Consider the following 18,924-nt stretch of genomic DNA (forward strand, 5'->3'; position numbering starts at 1 on the left):
AGGGTGATATACAGTACTATGTGCTGTAGGAGCTCTATGGCAGTGGCTTGTTTGTAGGTTCAACTGAAATGAACTCAGCAGGGACTGTATGCGTCACTACCTTTTATTCACTATGTCAGTCTTTTTACAGCATTGTTCTCCTTTCACCTGATTTTCTCTCTCCTGGATACACTGCAAAAAAAAAAGGCAATTTCAGAAACTCATAATATTCGGTTTTAAGATTAACAGTTATGTTCCTTAATAAAATGTTGATAATCTTTTCAAGCACTGTTAGCTTTATATTATTAAACTAAAGTAAAACTGTGCAAGACGGTAATAACACCGAATTTTTTTTCTTTTGTTGAGCTGGTCAAAGGCACAGTCTTTGTTTCAAAAACTATATCTCCAAGAATGATTATATATTACATTATTTTTTAGACATAAAAATCTAGTTGACTTGAAGCAGATCTTAAACAAGGTAAGTGAGCAAGCCATATTTTAAGAAGACACAGTTTTGTTTTTTCAGCTTTACTGTTAATACACAATTCCAGCTACAATATTTGGTGTTATGGAGACTCCTACCTACGTGGAAGGGTGTGAGTTGAAAGTGTTGAGGGTAGTGGGAATCTATGAAGGTGTTATCAACTTGCTAGTGAAGCTTCTCACCCATCTGCAATTTCCATCAGCTCTATGGAGTCATTTTATTCTCTTTTAGCTCACTGTTTTGGTTTTCTGGCCTGCAACTCTGTTCTCTTCAACTCTGTAAGAAGGCAGTAGCAGCTGTTTCTAGTGAAAAAGCTTCGACAAAACCCTCTGTACACTACCTACCCAGTGCCAGATGGCAGAGGGACAGAATGAGCAAGTAGTTGGTGAACATAGTGGAGCATTTAGCAGCTAAAAAGCCAGATATCTTCATCAGGAAATATCTGGCAAAAAAAAAAAAAAAGGGGTAAAAGGAGTTTGAATATTAGACTTACTGTACAGTCACCAGCTGGCCAGATCCATGACTCCATATGATTGGGGATGTTGCTGTATTTATGCTGATTGAATATGAAATTGTTTGTCATCTAAACTTTTTAAATTTATATGCAAGCGTTTGACAGTTTGTTCTGTTGCCCTCGAGTGGCCTTCTCCCATTCCCATTTCATTGAACATGAAATTGCTCTAAGACTTTTGGACTCCACTGTATGTATAAATATCCCTCCTCCTTTAATAATTTCTTATATTCTTCTTTGTGTGTCCTGCTGAGTAGCATGGCAACGTCAATAATGAGTGCTCTCAGTTGTGGGCAAGTAATCCTTCCTCTTGTCAGAGCTGGCACTGGGAGTGCGAAGGGGACTTTTGGATGTAGGGGCAAATTTTTGGCAAGGGCCGCTCGCATTCCAGCATCAACACCATAGTTGATCCCCGGATAATACAGTTGGACACTCACTCTTAGATACCACAACACACACGCACACACAGATAAACATGTGCAGCTGAATCCCACTCTCTTGCCCACATGCTGAAGCAGCATTTCCGCAGCGGCAGTAGTGCTTTTTTATCTCCCTTTACTGGGACACCTCTGCCTTTGGTCTTTCCTCTGAGACCACTTCCTGCAGCGCCGATGTTGTGTGTGTGTCCGTTCATCTGAGCGAGTGTGCGTATGTTTAGTTTCATGTAGTCGGTTTCATTTAGCTTCTCTATGTTAAGGCGGCCATTTTGCTTCCGTTCCTATAAAAACTCAGCATTTGATGACAGATGCTTTGAGTTGAAGTTGCTTGGGTGTATGTGTGCTTCTTGAGCCCCCTCATTAAGTAACATTTGTTCACAGTGTAGCAGGCAATTCGTCAGTGTGTCTAACTGCATGTGAGAGAGACCAACTTAGCTCTCCGTGTCTAATGAATTTCCTCCTACAGAACTAATGTCATCAACGACAGGTAGGGACGAGGCTAACGCAATCAAATCCGTGCAGTAATTACAACTCTCCCCATCCGAGCCCAGATACAACACACCGATGAAAAGAAGCAGCTCGTTAGGAGTGCTTGTAAGCAATGAAGCTTTGGCATCAGTGAAGCCTCCCCCCTTGAAGTTGTCATCGGGAAGATCCAGCGAGAGGAAATGCACAGGAAACACGAGACAGGTTAAATCTAGCAGATCAAAATCTCATGGAAGTCCCCCCCCTTCCTTTTAATTGGTCGAGATATATTAAAGTAAAGAAAAGAGTGTTGGTATCAGCCTGTCGTTGTTCAACATCTTACTCTCCCACTCGGAAAGTGTGCGTACAGTGTAAAGTGGGAGCAGGGTGGCAACTGTCTCTTTATGCTGATCTCTGACCTGTTATGGGAAACGTTGGCAGGTTTGTTACATAGGCTGGGCCGATGGGGGAGGCACAGGGCCTGTCACGATAATCAATAATAGAGTAAAACAGAAACAGCTTAGAAAACATGAGGGCAAAAATCTAAATCAAAGTATCTGTCACAGCAGTCTTTACATAATGCTTGCATCAGTTTAATGGTGTCTCACAGTATTCTTGACAGCCCTACGCAGCAGCATTTAAACGCATGATACATGATTACTCCCTGTTTTAAGTCGTATTATGTTTCAGTTCGTGTTTTCTTCTCATTGATGAATGTTGACGTGAAATCCACCAGGGAGTGTAACGTTGCTTGGCCACTTAAGTTAATCTTCTGTGGGACTCTTAATACATGAAAGAACAAGGCGTCAACATGCAGGTTAGATAACAGCATGGGTGATTTCAGTCTGATGACAGACGTCACTGTTGAGGCATAGAAACAGGTACATCTTTTCAGAGTCCCCCATTATGATTGTACACAAATCAAATCTTCCTTTACGGGCAAAAGAACATAAATTAACTTTTTAAAATGTGGCACGTTATTTTATTTTATTAAGGTAAACAAAATTTAATGTAAACCAAGAAGGTCTAAGTTGCAGCCATCATAATTCAAGTAATACTTTGAAGATAATTTTCAAAATGTAACATCTTAAGCCTTTAAGGTCAGGCTGTCACCAGAGTTTGCACTATAAAGGCGTCACGGTGACAGTTTTTTAAACCTGCTGTGACAGATTTAAAGCAGAGCACTGACTTGTGTGCTGATGTGCTCCTAGAAGAGACGAACATGATTATATTAATGTCACAACAGCAGGAGCCCTGAACCCCTCCCCCTCGCCAGCTGAGGTGTCTGAATCTGTTTTGGTCAATCTTGTCTAAATAGTGTGTGGTCACAGGCGCATAGATTCCTGAATTATACATGGTTCATAAGAGGCTATGTGAGAGAATGTCTGCTGTATCTTCCCTGCCCCCTTGAAGAGAGGCAGACCAGAACCGGATCCTAGCCGCAGATGCCAGCTGATTCACTGTGGTGCACTTTTTATTTAAGGACTTACAATCATCGGCCCACATAAAAAAATATTAGTGGCATAACATGTTTACATGGAGGGAGGAGATTATTCTAAGGGATAACCTCATAAGGAAGATTATAAGTAAAGTCAAATGTAGTTTTGAGAAGATCTTATTTCGGTCTCCTCAAAACCATTTCAACCACAATTCAGGAGCAAAAAATCAATCAAATCTAATCTTAACAAAAAATTTGCATCTCAGACCACTTCTGTACACACTTCTATTCATTCACTTTTCATCACATTTTCATAAAAATAAAGAAAAACATTTCGTCAAGACAAAGACTTACAAGGTCCCGTTACTGATTGTTACGCTGTCCTCAGTCATATCAGAGTCTCTTAAGCAAGTGTCAATTTTCCATATGTCCCAAAAAGGAGTTACTGATGTAACTGAATGGTTTGTGTGCGAGAGCCCAGGCTGGGAGAAAAGTTAATGTCCAAGAGGGGTAAATATGAGACAGCTCGGTGTTCTTGAAGTGAGGACAGCAGAGAGGGGTTACATTTTCTTAGTTGAGGGGTTATGAGGAAAAAGAAGATTATTTATTGATTATAGTTGAGATATTTGAAAGAGTCTCCAGCATTAGAAGCCACGAGAGTGTCGCCAAATTCAGTAAGATGATCGAATGATAGGATTTCCGGGGTAATGAGCAGTTCCGGACAAACATCACAGGAGGCCAAAAGGTAAAAAAGGACAATCATACCCCCTCCTGGTGTTTTCCAGCAACGATCCACCTGGAGTGTGATGCAACTCCACTAAAAGCATGCTATGGCTTAATATAAATGACAATTTAAACTTGTTTTGCTTGTAGTTTAGATCCGGCTCAAACACTCGCTTCTAAGTCCTGCCACTCTTCCTTGCAATGCGTCTGTCCTCTCTCTCACACCCTTTACAAGTAACAGCAGTTAACACCCTCTCTTCTGCTGTGCACTAAGGGAATAGCCTGTTGTTGTTTTGTTTTTTTTGGCTGGCTGCTACACTCTCCCCCCTTTGCGGGGGAAAAAGGTTATGTTTTGTTTTGCTTGTTTGTTTGCTTGTTTGTTTGCTTGTTTTGCGATGATGATTAGTCTGAGAAGCCTGTGAACTCCTCATCTTCAGAAGAGTCTTGAAGGATAACCAATAACCTTACAGTTATTGCATTGGTGTTTAGAGAAGGAGAGTTGATAGTGGCACATCATTCTTACTTACCCTGTTTCATCATTTTTAAATATATACAGGATTGAAGTCTCTTATCTGAGAGCAAAAATCCATCTACCCTCTCTGCAAAATCTATGTCCAGTCAGCCTGAATTAATCCCATTCCCCTGACATTTGACAGAGCCTACAACACCGTCTGAATCTTGAGACTTATACAGCTGGCTGTAAATTTATGTAATTTAGAGTTAAAATGACTGAAAAACTACAGTCCAGATTTTCCGTTGGGGTGGTGGACTGCTTTTCTGGCATGATTTACAGTAAAAGTGAGTGAAGGGGAAGCCAGTGCTAGTCAGTACTAATAATTCTGAGTGATTCTCTGAGCCATGAATGTCTAAGCCAGAGGTGGTGAATGTCCTTGATGCTATTTCTGAATCTGGTCATCAGAATACCTCGGCATATGCCAACCACCAATGGCATGACTCCCAAACCGCCAGCTTTTTGTGTAACACCTCAGCCAACAGATGCCTCCTGGGATAAAGACAGTCACTCATTATGAACTTAATTTGATTTATCCCTTGTTGGGAATAAATTCTTCGACATGTCTTCCAAATATCGCAAGCGACTGTCGTGAGGCTATGTTGTTTAGATGTCACAGATGGTGTCAGATGTTTGCTGAGGCAGGCAGAAGATGAAGGCACTGGCCAAAGCAGACATCAACACCTCTTAGGCCTTTGGACATATTGCCATCCAAAATGTCTGACATGCAGGATGTGAGAAAAAAGATTCTGTCTCCCCATCTTTATGTGTGTATGCAGCTGGTTTGTTTGTGTGTGTTTGTTTGAGTGTATGTTGTGATTGTGGCTGAGCCTGGGTTTGTCAGTGTCTAAGTATATCTACTGTTGTATGGAACCTCTCCCAGTGTCTGTGGTTACTCTTATTGGGCAGTTCCCCAGTTGAGCTTGTGGTGAAATGTGAACAAGACAAATATGGGCCTGTTTTCCTGCATTGGCTAACTTTAGCACGCTCGAGGCAGTCGGATGTTTGAATGGTAGTGCAAAAACTGGACGGGTCTGTTCTTTTGTGGTTGAAAAATGAATAGGGGCCACACCGGATGGAGTCGGCCTACTCAGTGCAGCGGTTGTGTGCTCTTTTGCAATTTGTAAAACCTGGCATTTGGCATCACATTCTCCCGCTAGGTGTGTTTGGATACATGACACAAGCGCAGAAAGAGATGTCCAATGAAAAATGTAATTAAACAATAAGATAATAAAAAGAGGCAGTGCACAGAACTAGCACTTGTGAGGTGCTGGGCACAAGGAAAAAAACGTACTAAGTAAGCATAGTTAAACCTCAAAAGACAATTTGTTTTTAAATATTTTGACAAGGGCTTGGTCAGGGCTGCAGGAGATATGAGCACTTGATGAGAAATAATTCTGGGGTTAGATATACACCTTTTAAATACTCGTGTAAAGTTCAATAAAAGATACATATTTTTCACCTCTTTTTGATTTTGCCACAGAGCAATACGCATAAAATTATATGCAAATGAGCAGATGTTTTCACCCCAGCCTTGATAGACATGCTGTTCGGTAACTTGCACATACCCATCTTTATGGCTCCACTCACACTATCTTTTCTCCATCGCTCTGTCAAGTACCACTTTAACTTAAATGCTGATCAGTTTAAACAAAATCTGAAAGAATGGATTTAACTGCACTCCGGAGAAAATGTAGCCAGAGGAAGAAGAGCGAAAGATTGCCGTTTCCACTGTATACCTTTCCTTAATCTATTTTTCTGTATAGGTGCACAATGATTTCTGTTTATGTTCACTGAAACTGAAGGCGTTTACTTTTTCTGCATAATTTGGTACAATAGAAGGCTTTGCAATTTAGTACAATTCATATAGAATGATATGCATCCACAGACTATTGACCATGTTGTTAAAAAATGCCCACAATCTACAACAACACACATGAACGTGGAAATGGTGTATTGCGTACATGAGTATGCAATTGTGTATGTGCCGTTCCACAATTTGAGACCATCCGCCACAGATTAGTAGCTTTTTCCCTGGGGGCTGCATGTAGGAGATGTGGAAATATGTCAGTCAGAGAACAAGCAAAGAAGTGAAGCATAGAGAAAAGTGATTGTTGACTATGTTCTTAGTATAGAAAAGGAAAACAGCATAAGCGGTCGAAAAGCAAATCCCAGCAGTCGTAGGGGAGGTGAAGAGGATGCATAGCCGTGCTGGACCTTGACCTCCGACAGAATAGACACCATATCTCTACTTGAGTTAGTCTGAATGTAGCAAATACCCGCCATAGATGCTTGTATTCATCTGGTTCAGTTGTTGCGGCAAGATAAGAGCGACAAATAAATATCTCCGTTGTCACAAAGCTGTCCGTTTAAAATTTCAGTTACACGTTAGCAGCAGCCCGAGGGATGGTCATGCCAGTCAGTCGTTTTGTTCTGTTGATCCAGTACTTTTTCTCATGAATGAAATATTCGTGGGAACATTTGGACTGATTGCCATGACAACATACTTCCAGTCTCTACATGTTTAACCCACTTGTAGCAAGTGAGCTAACGGCGGGTTTGTACAGCAGTTCCTATCTGGAAAAGGTCAATATTCCAAATGAAGACAAAAAGAGACAACACTCTAATGTATGCTCAATATTTAGAACAACATATGTATGTCTCTGACTGGTTGTAATTTTCCAAACCACAAAGTGCGGACACACGTGTTGATTTATGCTAGCTCCCAACCAAGCGTATTGGTTTTGTGATTGATTGTGGATTAGTTTAGTTAACTTAAAATAATAGCAATTATAATTTAATAAAGACAATATATACAGATATTTAGGTTTAAATTCATGAAATAGGATTAAAAAATGAATCTGATGCTGAGTTTTATTTTCACTGTCACAGTAATAAATAAACCACTAGCTGCAATGGGCAAACTGCACAAGCAGGACACCAGACGCTGTCGGTTCTAACACCTGAACACCACGTGCTGCGATTATAGAGTACCCGAAAACCAGTTTGCAAGCGAGCAGAGGAGTCAAAAGAGTTGAAATGGTTGAAAACATTTGCTGCTTTTATATCATCAACAGTGTTAAAAGACCCCTAGTTTCAAATCAGTTCAAATGAGGGGTGGTGGGCTGGTGGAGTACAAAAGATTAGGGCACCCTGCTATGACGTGTACGTGCTCTTTGCCATAACCTTCTTTTCCGTAAAGGCATTGAATGTAAAACTGGTGTTTTGACATTGGATGTGCAGCTGTGTTTGCTTGTTTGTTGTCCTTTCTCTATTATAGTGTTTCTTTAATCAGAAGTCACTCTTCGATCCTGTCTGTCTACTCCTATTTTTGGCTAGTTCCTCTTCTCTTCTAGTGCCCTCTGTCCGGTGTGTGTGTGTGTGTGTGTGTGTGTGTGTGTGTGTGTGTGTGTGTGTGTGTGTGTATTAAACTTCACAGGTTTACACACATGCACATACACATATGTGAGACCGTCCACACTCACGTACACACACAAATGCAATGCATGATGCTGTATAAATTTTCCCCGTGTGAAACAGTTCATTTTTTTCCCTAGGACACGCTGGCACACACTCATGCGCAAGCAAACGCGTACACACAAGTAAACACACACACAGAGAGAGAGAGAGAGAGAGAACAAACGCCCTCCCTTTGCATTGCCAAATAACTGCTGCAAACAAAGATTAGAGAAAACACATCAATTTATGTGCCAGTACTTTTTATTTACTCTCAGGCTCGGGCTCGGGGTGACAGGGACTGCAAACACTCGGTCCTAGCTTTCGACTCCCGCGCCAGACACACTGTAGTTGAAGCTTCTTTTTCAATAAGCACAGAACTGATTCCTGTATAATTACACTCATTAGGGAACCATAGCCTGGACTTTACATAATCAACACTGATGCGCTGGACACAAAGACATGGAGCTTCAAAGACCTCGGGCCTGTTCTGTAGTTGCAGTAATGACAATACAGTGGTAATGACAGTAATGATACTTTGATGATGCCAATTATACACAGGCCTTTGTGCTCTCTTCGCCGATGTCTCTCCCCTTTTACTCCTCTCTGGCTTTTCCATGCATCTCCTTCCGTCTCCCTGCCATCAATGACCTTACTTAGTGAGATGCCCAGAGCTCTGATTGATCGTCAGGAGAATTTTGAGCCTTATCCGTCTTATACGTGTCAGACAGGGAAACAGAATATCCTCGCCCGCAATCATATTGCTCACAGCCCTCACTGTCATTACTGCCTAATGGTGAGGATTTCTAACAGTTGATGTTTTTGCGTCCGACTGTTTAGTCAGAGGTCTGTTCCTCTGGCTAACTTTTCCTTTTCCTTCATGCATGTGTATCTGTCTGTCTCCTCTGAGGCAGTGTATGCATAATATGTATGAGGGTTCTGACTCCCGCGATGCTCGTTGGCTTCATTTGAATTTCATTTTTTGTTGATTGTGTCTGTTTATTTTCCTGAGGTCAGTCCATGTGCTCTGGGCTGCAGAGGATATATTTAGTCCGATCTAAATGCTCCTGTTTATTTTTGTGCATTTTTGCTGAGTTGCGGACTCCTTGTTTACGGAATCTGAGGGCAACTTACGTCTGCGATTGTGCCTGTAGCTGTGCCGATGGATGGGTCTGTGAGCAGTCCACAGGTGCTTGTGTCATTCAGACAATTTGTATTATATGTGGTCATGCGAAGTGTATGAGAATCTCTGCGTCTCGGTGGCTTGCACTCATTGGTGTCCCCCCTCTCATCAGCGTGATTTAGGAGCTGCTAACATGCCTGCATTGTTTGCTTTGGTCCATCTGGAGGCCAGTTTCTGCCTGCACTAGGAAGGGCCGACGCCCCCATGCCTAATGTGGCCTCAGTGAATGGGTGGGGGTGCTCTTCGAGGTGGGCTGGTGGTCAGAGCTGGTTTGAGCTGGGGAAAGTGCTATAGTATTTCAGGATCAGTGAGCAGCAGACACAAGATCATAAATAGAGTTTTTATTGCTGAGCTGCTATGCTGGGTGAGCCTGGGTCTTTCAGCGAGATCACAGCAGTGATTGATGATTCCCATGTGCCGAGGGGGGAGAATGTGTAGTCTAGGCGTGGGAGGGGGGGCACATCAGACCTCGGAAACAGCGGAGATGGCAAGGCTGGCAGAGCCTCCTGCCCCCCCCCCTCGGTTATCGCCTGAAAACTCCTGTCCTTTGTGAGGCCACTCGGGACAATCACACTCACATTTGCACAGGTGAAAGCTGTAAAAACCTTTTGGTTCAGGTGAGCCTCCATCCAGCAGGTGGATTCTTAGTCACTGTACATAAAAGTAGCTTATTCGTTCTCTCCAGGTACTCGTGAAGCACAGTTTCATAGAAACGTCTTCAGACATGGCATCCATTTCTTTCTCCATCCAACAGCTATGCTGCATCATTTATAGACGAGATGCAAAAAGAGCATAAGAGCATGAGACTATTTTTTGAATATGTAGTCTTTTTGCGCAACACTTTCAAGCCCATGAAAACTTTGCATCAAATCTTAAGAATTTTTTTTTTTTTTAAACATTAAATATTTCGTCACGAATTAAGAAACAATCAGAGTAACATCTTCAGGTGTTATTTATTGAAAGTTTAACGCTCAAAATCTCAGCTAATCTTCTTCATTAGCATTGTTTGGGTGTGATTTGATTAACTGTCAGCAGATTCATCAGACCAGGTGGAAGACAAAAGTGGAAAAACTGAACTCTCAGATCTGAAAAAGCCAGTGTTCTAAGCGTGGCAGAAAATAGTGCCTTCATGTCGGACCCCACCACTTATAGCAAAAAGCAGATTGAGAAAATAAGTTTTCAGGGTATTTAAAAAAGGGAAGATCAATTTAAATCTGTTTTAAAATGAAATCCAAATTGTACCAGACTTAATGCAAAATTGCCCATTTAGTATTTAAAACAACACTTCTCCCGTAGCTCTATAACAAAGAGACTCATATTCAAAATGCAGATGGTGTAGCAGGTTAAAAAAAAAAACTTTCCTCTCTCCACTCTGCCTAGTTTTAGTGTTATGCCGCATAGATATCTGGTGAAGTTCTAAGGCAAGCGTTTGGATAAAAAGATTGTTTTATGTTTCATGACGAAATTACTCTTGATGCGAGGTTGTGATGGAGGACAGAGGGACATAATATGCTCTGTATGTTATGTTCTGTAGGTCTTCATTGAGGGTTTTGTTTTTACAACCATGCTTAATTGGGGTGGATAGCTGGGTAGTTTGGCAGGAGTTTCAGGAGGTTGCATGGTTGAGGACCACAGACATTTTTTTCATTCAGTGCCAGAGAGCAGCGTTGCTCAAAGCTTTTGAGAAAACATCTGATGGAGCCTCTTGAGTGCTCCCAGATTGGCAACATGAATAGCAGCTTTCATAGAGGCAGCTTGCCCTAATGTGTTTTTGAGGTGTGTGTGTGTGTGTGTGTGTGTGTGTGTGTGTGTGTGTGTGTGTGTGTGTGTGTGTGTGTGTGTGTTCTTCATGCATGTAGGTATGTATGCATCATAGACCCCACTTTACTTTGGTCTCTGTGTATGAGTGTGTGTTACTGAGGGGTTGCGGTGTTTACGTAAATAACTCAAGGCGAAGGCAATAAGCCAGCAGCAGAATTTCACAGCTGGGTGTATCTTAGGGACTTTTTCCAACGGTGATGTCTCAATACATCACAGAGCGACTATAGACCTACCTTTTCATTTATTTATAGAGACAGTAGCTGCGTATGAAACAAACAGCTCTTCTCTGAGACGGTCTATCCTGGGAAGGCTTTTTCTCTGACCACAGAGCCCTGCCTGGAAAAACTGAGGAGCAGCCCTCGTTGACAGAAATGTGTTTGCTTGTTTGCCTCTTTCGATATCACTGTCCCGCTTTCTCGTTAACCCCCCACATATCCATCAGTCCGGGTTTCACAGGTCTTTACATCTAGTTGTACAAACATAATGGAAGGGGAGACGTGTTCCAGCTTAAGCTCTCATACCTCTATATTTAATGCTTTTGCCATTACTCTGTAATTTAGCCATTACAAATGTAACTTTAATGTCAGCAAACATCATCACAGACTGTTTCATAAGCCACAGACTCCGGGTTGTTTTCCTGTTTGCCTGTCTGACCCAGGCACTGCTTGGCTGAGGTCCTCCTAAAGAGGGAGCACAGCTACCGCTGCAGCATTTTGACTTGCAGGGCTGTACAGACATCTAGCAGACATGGAGTCATCTCAAGTGAAACAGCTTGACGGAAGGGTCTCGCTGGTCCTCAGAGAGCCCCACTGCAGCACTCTGTCTCCCCCAAGTGGTCCGTCATCGCTCCCCAGGACCACCACCACCTGGACTTCCCTCTGTACAGTCTGATCATCAGTGCAGCTGTGCCCATTCTATCTTTTCAGCGTTTTCCTGGTGTCTTTGTGTGCACGTGTTCGTATAGTGCAGGTGTCACTGTGTTTGGAGGGTGCATGACTTACAACAGACAGGACTGGGGGCCAGATTCCACACGGCCCCAGGAATCTGGGGTATTTTTGCCTGTGTCCCCCCTGTGGCTATCAGGTTTTAACAGGATGGCTTTGTATACTGGGTGAGTCTGGTCAGGCAAGGCTTGCGAAAAACATACCTCCATCCACAGGAGAGAGGACACACAGCCTCACTCTTTTTTTTGCGTTGTGTTGCACGTGCTAACGCTGGGATTCTTTGGAAACGGAGGGAGCATCTGACATGTACTCTTAAAAAAAAACAAAAAACTTTAGAGCATGGTGTGGTATGAAAACTTAGCTGTCAAGTGAACCTGTAAGATGTATTGATCTTTCTTCCTGTTCACTGTTTTTCACTCTCTCTATGCTGTATTTTGTATTTACCCTGTCCTCTTCTTCTATCACAGGTATGAAACGTCCGTTCAGCCCATCAGCTCTGCCGAACGCCGAGCTGGACAGGAGGGGCTTTGGCACCACGCGAGGAGTTCAGATGGACGTCGAGCCTAGTTGCGGCACCCAGGATGAGGGTGCAGTACCTGATGAGCAGTCACCAGGGGGCGCGCTGCCTTCTGCACTCTGCAGACCCAAAAGGGAGAGGAAGCAGCGGAGCTACACATTGTGTGAGGTCTGCAACATCCAGCTCAACTCCGCCGCACAGGCCCAAATTCACTACAATGGCAAATCCCACCAGAAGAGACTCAAGCAGATCAGCAATGGCAAGATGCCAAGCAAAACAGGTAGGCCGGGAGTGCTGCTTGATTGACCATTTGTTTGTTTGCTTTTTGTTGCAAAATTAGAAATAAATGCCGAACATTGGATAAAGTGTTCTGCCGCTGGATTTTGTAACACTGTCTAGCACAATAGGGCCATGCAGATTAACACCATCCCACACACTGTTCACAGCACACTGTCACCAGCCTCTGTGTGCCAATCCCCCCTACTTGTATTCAATAGAAGTTAAACAAATTGGATTCTATTTGCTGAAATGTGTTCAGACAGAGCCTTAGGCTGAGGACGCGCGTGCGCGCACATGCGTGCAAGTGGAGCAGAGCTGAGTGAAGTCAGAAAGTGAGAAGCTAATTAAGTGGTGGTCGTGTTTGATGGTTGTGCTCCTGGGAGTGATGCGGCTGGAGTAAAGTTGGACATTTTGTCATTCTTGTCACAGCCTCGATTATGACTCTACCGCAGGGGAATCTCTCAGTTAAGTTTGACTCGTTCACGCTCCTGGTCGCTCCTTTTGCTCTTTCTGCAGCCTTGCCAAAAGTATGCGGAGCAAAACAAAACACTTGAAACACGCAAGAAAAGAATGGAGACAAACAATGAGCTCACATACCCTTGGAAAAAAAAAAAATAAATGCATAGAAATTAAAAATAGTTTGGAACCCGCTATACTTTGGAAGCGTTAAGTTTCATAGGAGCATTGTTAGTAGCGACAGGTCGTCTGGACACTGAGGGGTCACAGTTGTACATGGCTGCTTATTTTGTTCTTGACACTGAGAAACACGGCGATTGTCTCTCAGCACGGCAGATTTCTGAACTGGAACACGTCTGACCGAATGAACCGCTCCAGAAATGCGCACCGCCAACAGCCAGCGGGGCCTCGTAGATTGTTGTTTCGGATGCGTGTGTGTTTTTATGTGTGCGTCGGAATGTGTGTGCCCGTGTTCCTAAGAGAGCTTGGCAGTACTTCAACCAGCGCCATTTGAAACGGACGTTTTCTCACATCAGGATATTACATTTTTCAAAGGAAGTGGAATAATCTCATCTCGGTGACAGATCTGTATGTTTAAATGTCACACCCTGAGAAGATATTAATAAGTCACCGGCGGACTGATGCTCAAGGAAGTGGGCTTGTTCTACAGTTTAATTTCCAAGACAGCTGGGGTAGTATATGTTAAATCTAGGTAACCTTGACCAAGGCAGTTCACAACCAACTGCTCCAGCATAGCTGCTCAGTGGACAACAGTAAGAGGTTTATTCTGGGACACTCGCAGTATATATTTCTAAATACGTCCTTTTGTAGCATCCGAAGCAGGTTTTTGGTAAACATTTACATTTTTTAAATACTGAAATTCCCTTTTACTGATGTCTGAGGAATGCTCTCGGAAGAGCTATTTTTAAAACCCATCGTGGTGCCACTGGCATAATGTTACAGATACAGTACATTATTTGTCGCGATGAAATTATAAAAATGGTAAAAGTTGTCTGAGTATCATCCTGCCAGCTCCGTGTAGGTAGTAGAGTGAAGGAGTTTCTTGAAATACTATTTAGATCATTTCGTTTTTACTGCTTTGTGGCAACACGGAGAGGATGAAAAGAAATTTGTTTTGTGGTTCTATTTGGTGTGTTTTTATGATACTGAGTGGTGCCAAGCCAAGGATAATGATTAATTAGTCTCTCTATGAAAGCCCTGGAACGAGATGGATGAAATATTCCTGGTGTCAGACTCCCACTGTACCGTAGGGAACATTTCATTACAGGAAGTGAGTACATTGTAATTCAGTGTACTTACGATCACACATTGTCATCTTGGGATCAGTTAAGTTTAGTCTTTGTTTGTCTACCCTCCATCAAGGATTTTAACAGGACTTCTTTGAATAATGCGCCTTATGTGTAAATCAAATAGACATTCTTTGATTTAGAGGGACTCGGCTCCAGCTCACTAAAGCTCTCCAGTGCCTCTCTGGAAACTCACTGATGTTTTGTTTCAGATGTGCTAAAATCATTTTATGTACACAAAGCCTTGTTTTGTTTTAAAAAAAAAAAAAATCATTACTCTGTTAAATTCAAGAATGAATAAACTTAATTCAGTTGCCATTTTGGGGGAAAATCTGTGTAGATGCCCATTGTGAGAAGACGGAGTGAAAATTTAAACACAGACCATGAAAATTACATGCTCAAGCGGCTTTTTTCGTTCTCTTTTGCCCTCTGTCTACACTAAGCCATTGAGTTTGACCAATAAAAACTGAGCTTTTCAAAACATGGTCCCAAGTGCAGACATAAAGAAACGGAGATTTCTGAATGTGCCGTCACATGACGGTTACCTGGCTTTTCACAAACATGGCCAACATACTGTATAATACCTCACCTTGCCAGCAATGTCACGAAGCTGTCTTCTGGTGCCTATGATACATTTTGTCAGAAGTCAGCATGAGTATGAAATATGGATTTTAAATCTGGAGTTCTCTGCAGTGCCTAAGGAATTTCTTATGCAGCAGTTACAGCAGTTGATCAAATCACTATTTTAGTTGTGCTTCCTCTTACAACAGACACAGAAAATATAACAAAGACAACACATGGGTCCATTGAGGCAGAAATTTAACAATTACAGGGAAGAGGAATACGTCATAAACAGTGATTGTCAAAGGTTTGAATGTAGCATTTTTTGTTTGTTTGCAAAGCATAAAGAGGAGGCAGAAGAAGACACTTAAATACTTTTGTCAATGTGGGCAGCAAAACTTTTAGAAATTGTTCTGAAATTGCCAGTATTGACAGAAAACTTTCCACAGTAAACAGTGCTTTCAGATTTATCTCCATCAGTCTGGTCAAGGACTGAGATCAGCACATGAGAATGCCACATACTCTGAGCTGAAAATTGGGCTTTAGCATTTAAAGTGCTGAGGCCCTGCTTTTTTGGTGAGAACTCCTTCACCCGTGAGTCTAGTATCTCTTATGACTCGGATGACGATGGGCCCGGAAAAAATATTTCATGTGTACATGTGTTATGTGACTGTCTTATGCGTTACGTGCATGTGTGTTTGCACGGTCGAATTCTTTCTTTCTTTCTCTCTTGTTTTTTTTCCCCTCGTCTCTACACTCAACAAGAAAAATATACACAAAACAGCACAAGAAAGAACATAACAAGGTCAGACGAATTGCCCACCAAACCTGGGCTAGAGATGTTCTCCGTAATAAGACGTATAGCAAATAGCATACAACCTGAATCAACCGGGGTATTGTCCTTTTTTACAAGACACGGAAATGTCCATTCATTCACACCCACCATCTACAGCAATTAAAGTCTTGGTGTTGTTTGCTCTAATCAGCCCGATGCAGCAGGTTCAATCTTTAGCAGAGGCAAGCGGTGAAGTGGAGCCGACTGACAGGCTGTTCTAGTCGAGCGAATCAGTGAGTTCACCAATTTTGTGCAGTAACTCAAACAATTCATTTTCGCCCTTTTTTTTTTTTTTAAATTACACAAGCGAAAGACTGCACGCTGACTAAATCAGTTCAAGGCAAATGAAACAAAACAAATGGAAGTGCGTGTCAGCAGCCAGCCTCTGCCAGCCGTAGCATTTGCTGTATGTCCAAGTGCAGCTTTTAAACAGAAGACACGGGGCGATGCAGACTGTTTGATCATTCAGCCTCTGTCATCACTAGCTCTTTGAGGTCAGCTTGGTGTGTCACGCTGCCTTAAATGGAGCAGACCAGCAAGCATGGAACAAATGTAATAAATTCTGTAATATACCAGAAAGTCAAGTCATACGCACTGGGCACATGTCGTCTAAATCCCCTGTTTTGGTAAAGTGCTGCAGGCAATTTAGACCACATATTTAAAGTTTGTGTGTTTGTGATGTGTTGTTTTGTTCATGTGTTGTGTTTTGTAGGGCTGTGTGTGTGTGTGTGTGTGTGTGTGTGTGTGTGTGTGTGTGTGTGTGTGGCATGCGGCATGCTGAACTGTTGCGGTGTGCAGATTTTCTCTGACATGCAGTCACAATCACACAGCCTTATCTCTGCTCACCTTCTGCTGACTCCCCCAGGCAGCCAGCCCTGCTGTGTCCTCAGCCTCACCACAGCTTCTCTGCTGTGCTCGTGTGTACGTGTGCGTCTGTGTATGTATGTGTGCATCCTGCATGTCTGGTTCAGATATTTTTAGAATTCTTAAAGGCTGCGGAGTCTGTAACTTGTGCTGTGGGAACACAAATATGTGCTTCGGTGCATCTGTGTTTGTCAGCCCACATACATGTACAGTAAGGAATCTTTGTCTGGTATGGATATTTATGTTTGTGGATTTCATGAATAAAGAATTGAACTTTTTTCTTTTAAATCTGTGTGTGTGTGTGTGTGTGTGTGTGTATATTTCTCCCAGCGAATCGTCTCCATGTTGGCGTGCGTTTCCCTCCCTCTCTGCTTCACTGAGCTGACAGTGGGTCCGGGCTCTTTTTTTTCTCTCTCTCTCCTGTCTCCTTTCCTTCCTCTCTCTTATTCCTCTTCTCTCTTTCCTTCTGGCGTGGATGTTAGCCATGTGCCGCAGCCAGTCCTCCGAAAAGATGAGCGTGTCAGTGATTAAGTTATTTCACTCTGTTATCATGGCGAAGAATATGTATAGAAGCTTGCTGACAGCTCTGGGTGGAGAGAAGCATCCAGATGTTTGTGAGACAATGTGAGTTCAGATGCTAATTTATGCAGTTCATTCCCATTTATATCTTATAATGTTTCACAATGATTGTTATTAAAAGTTCACTTCGAATGCCAGCCTACTTGTTTGTTATACACTCACTTTAAAATGAAGGTGGTAACGACTTACTGATGTTAAAACATCCAACGTAAATGAGGCATTTTTTTTTTTTTGTCAACTGGGCTGAAAGAAAGAGGTTTCCTGAAGATAATATAAAGCTGATTTATCAAAATAAAACAACTCAAACAAAAGGAGAACTTCAGATATTTTAAGGTTGTCATTGTGCTTTGATGCCTGCTGACGTTAGCTATATTTCATCCTGTCCAAAAAGAAAAACAATGGCATTGCTTGCAATATTTCAATGCCACTGCAAAACTGTCTTTTCAGAACTGGTGGATAATTATTTTACAGATGTTCATATATTATTGTTGATTTGAAAAATGCATGTACGTCACTTTCCTCACCAATGATTGAACATCTTCCCCATTTGCAATATTGTAGAAAATTCAGCCAGATTTTCCCTTCAGTCTTTGTAATTTGGTTACATATTATTGGCATAAAAATACAAGGAAGCCCAGGTGATATGGATGACTCATAGTTTCAGTGTACCTTCAAGTCAAAAACAGAAATTAAGTCGAGATGCAATTTCTTTTTCTCCGTATCTCATTATATCGGTGCCCTGGGGAACGTCTTGAGTGAGATTTTGCCCTCGCAGTGCGACCCATGTCAGTGCGTCACACGTGTGGTGTGAAGCTGTAGTGCGCCAAAACATTCGCACAGAGAGACGTATGTTTACAATACACCTTCAAAAGACTTGAGATTAGTTTGTGTGCTTGCGTCTTAATTTACATCTCTTCCTTCACGAGGCTCAGTCTGTGAAGTTTGATTTTTTGAAGGAGTTATTGCAGGTGTGGCTTTTACACCAATCTGCGCCTCCACAGCTTTTACATTTGACACATTTAGGTAACACAAGTTAGCGACAGGAGTTCGGTACATAGCTCGAGGACACCTTCAGGAAAAAAAAAGCACATACAGTACGTGACAGAAATCAAACCTGTCACCTGTGGCCAGCTCGTTAATAAAAACTAATAACACGTTACGCATTATTTGTTTCAAAAGCAACGTATTTACTCAAAGTCTGGTCAAGTCTCAAGACGAAAATTTTGTGACTTGAGTTTGTCCAAACCTCAAGTCTGCAGCTCTGGCTATTACTTCAAAAGGGTTAGTAAATTGTCACCAAATATCTGTAACGTACCACTGATGAACTAACCTGTCATTGCCTGAGATCTTCTGATTATCGGACACTTTCTGTAAACAGCAGGCAACTCTGCCAGCCACATAAACGTGTCTTGAGCTTCACTGCTTGTTTTTGTGTGTGTGTGTTTGTTACGTAGTAAGCACATGTCTGTTGGCGCGTGTGAACGTGAAACCCCATCTACTTCCTTTCTCCTCCAGTGCTGCCGTTCTCAGCGGTGACCCTCCTCCGACCCACCGATGAGCAGCAAAGAGGCCAG

General features: G+C 42.4%; 1 protein-coding gene across 3 annotated transcripts in view; it reads left to right on the forward strand.

The window, feature by feature from the left end:
* Positions 1-18,924, forward strand: part of znf385c (zinc finger protein 385C) — a 123,508-nt gene that overhangs the window by 30,561 nt on the left and 74,023 nt on the right. For 2 of the 3 annotated variants that reach the window (XM_040124150.1, XM_040124148.1), the window contains one exon: positions 12,420-12,749. In XM_040124150.1, coding sequence (XP_039980084.1) covers positions 12,422-12,749 — 328 coding nt within the window. In that variant the 5' untranslated portion in view covers positions 12,420-12,421. Of the gene's footprint in view, positions 1-11,947; positions 12,120-12,419; positions 12,750-18,924 lie in introns of those variants that run through there. The other variant, XM_040124149.1, reaches the window with a different exon arrangement.

Source organism: Xiphias gladius, chromosome 3 (genome assembly GCF_016859285.1).
Source record: "Xiphias gladius isolate SHS-SW01 ecotype Sanya breed wild chromosome 3, ASM1685928v1, whole genome shotgun sequence".
NCBI lineage: Eukaryota > Metazoa > Chordata > Actinopteri > Istiophoriformes > Xiphiidae > Xiphias > Xiphias gladius.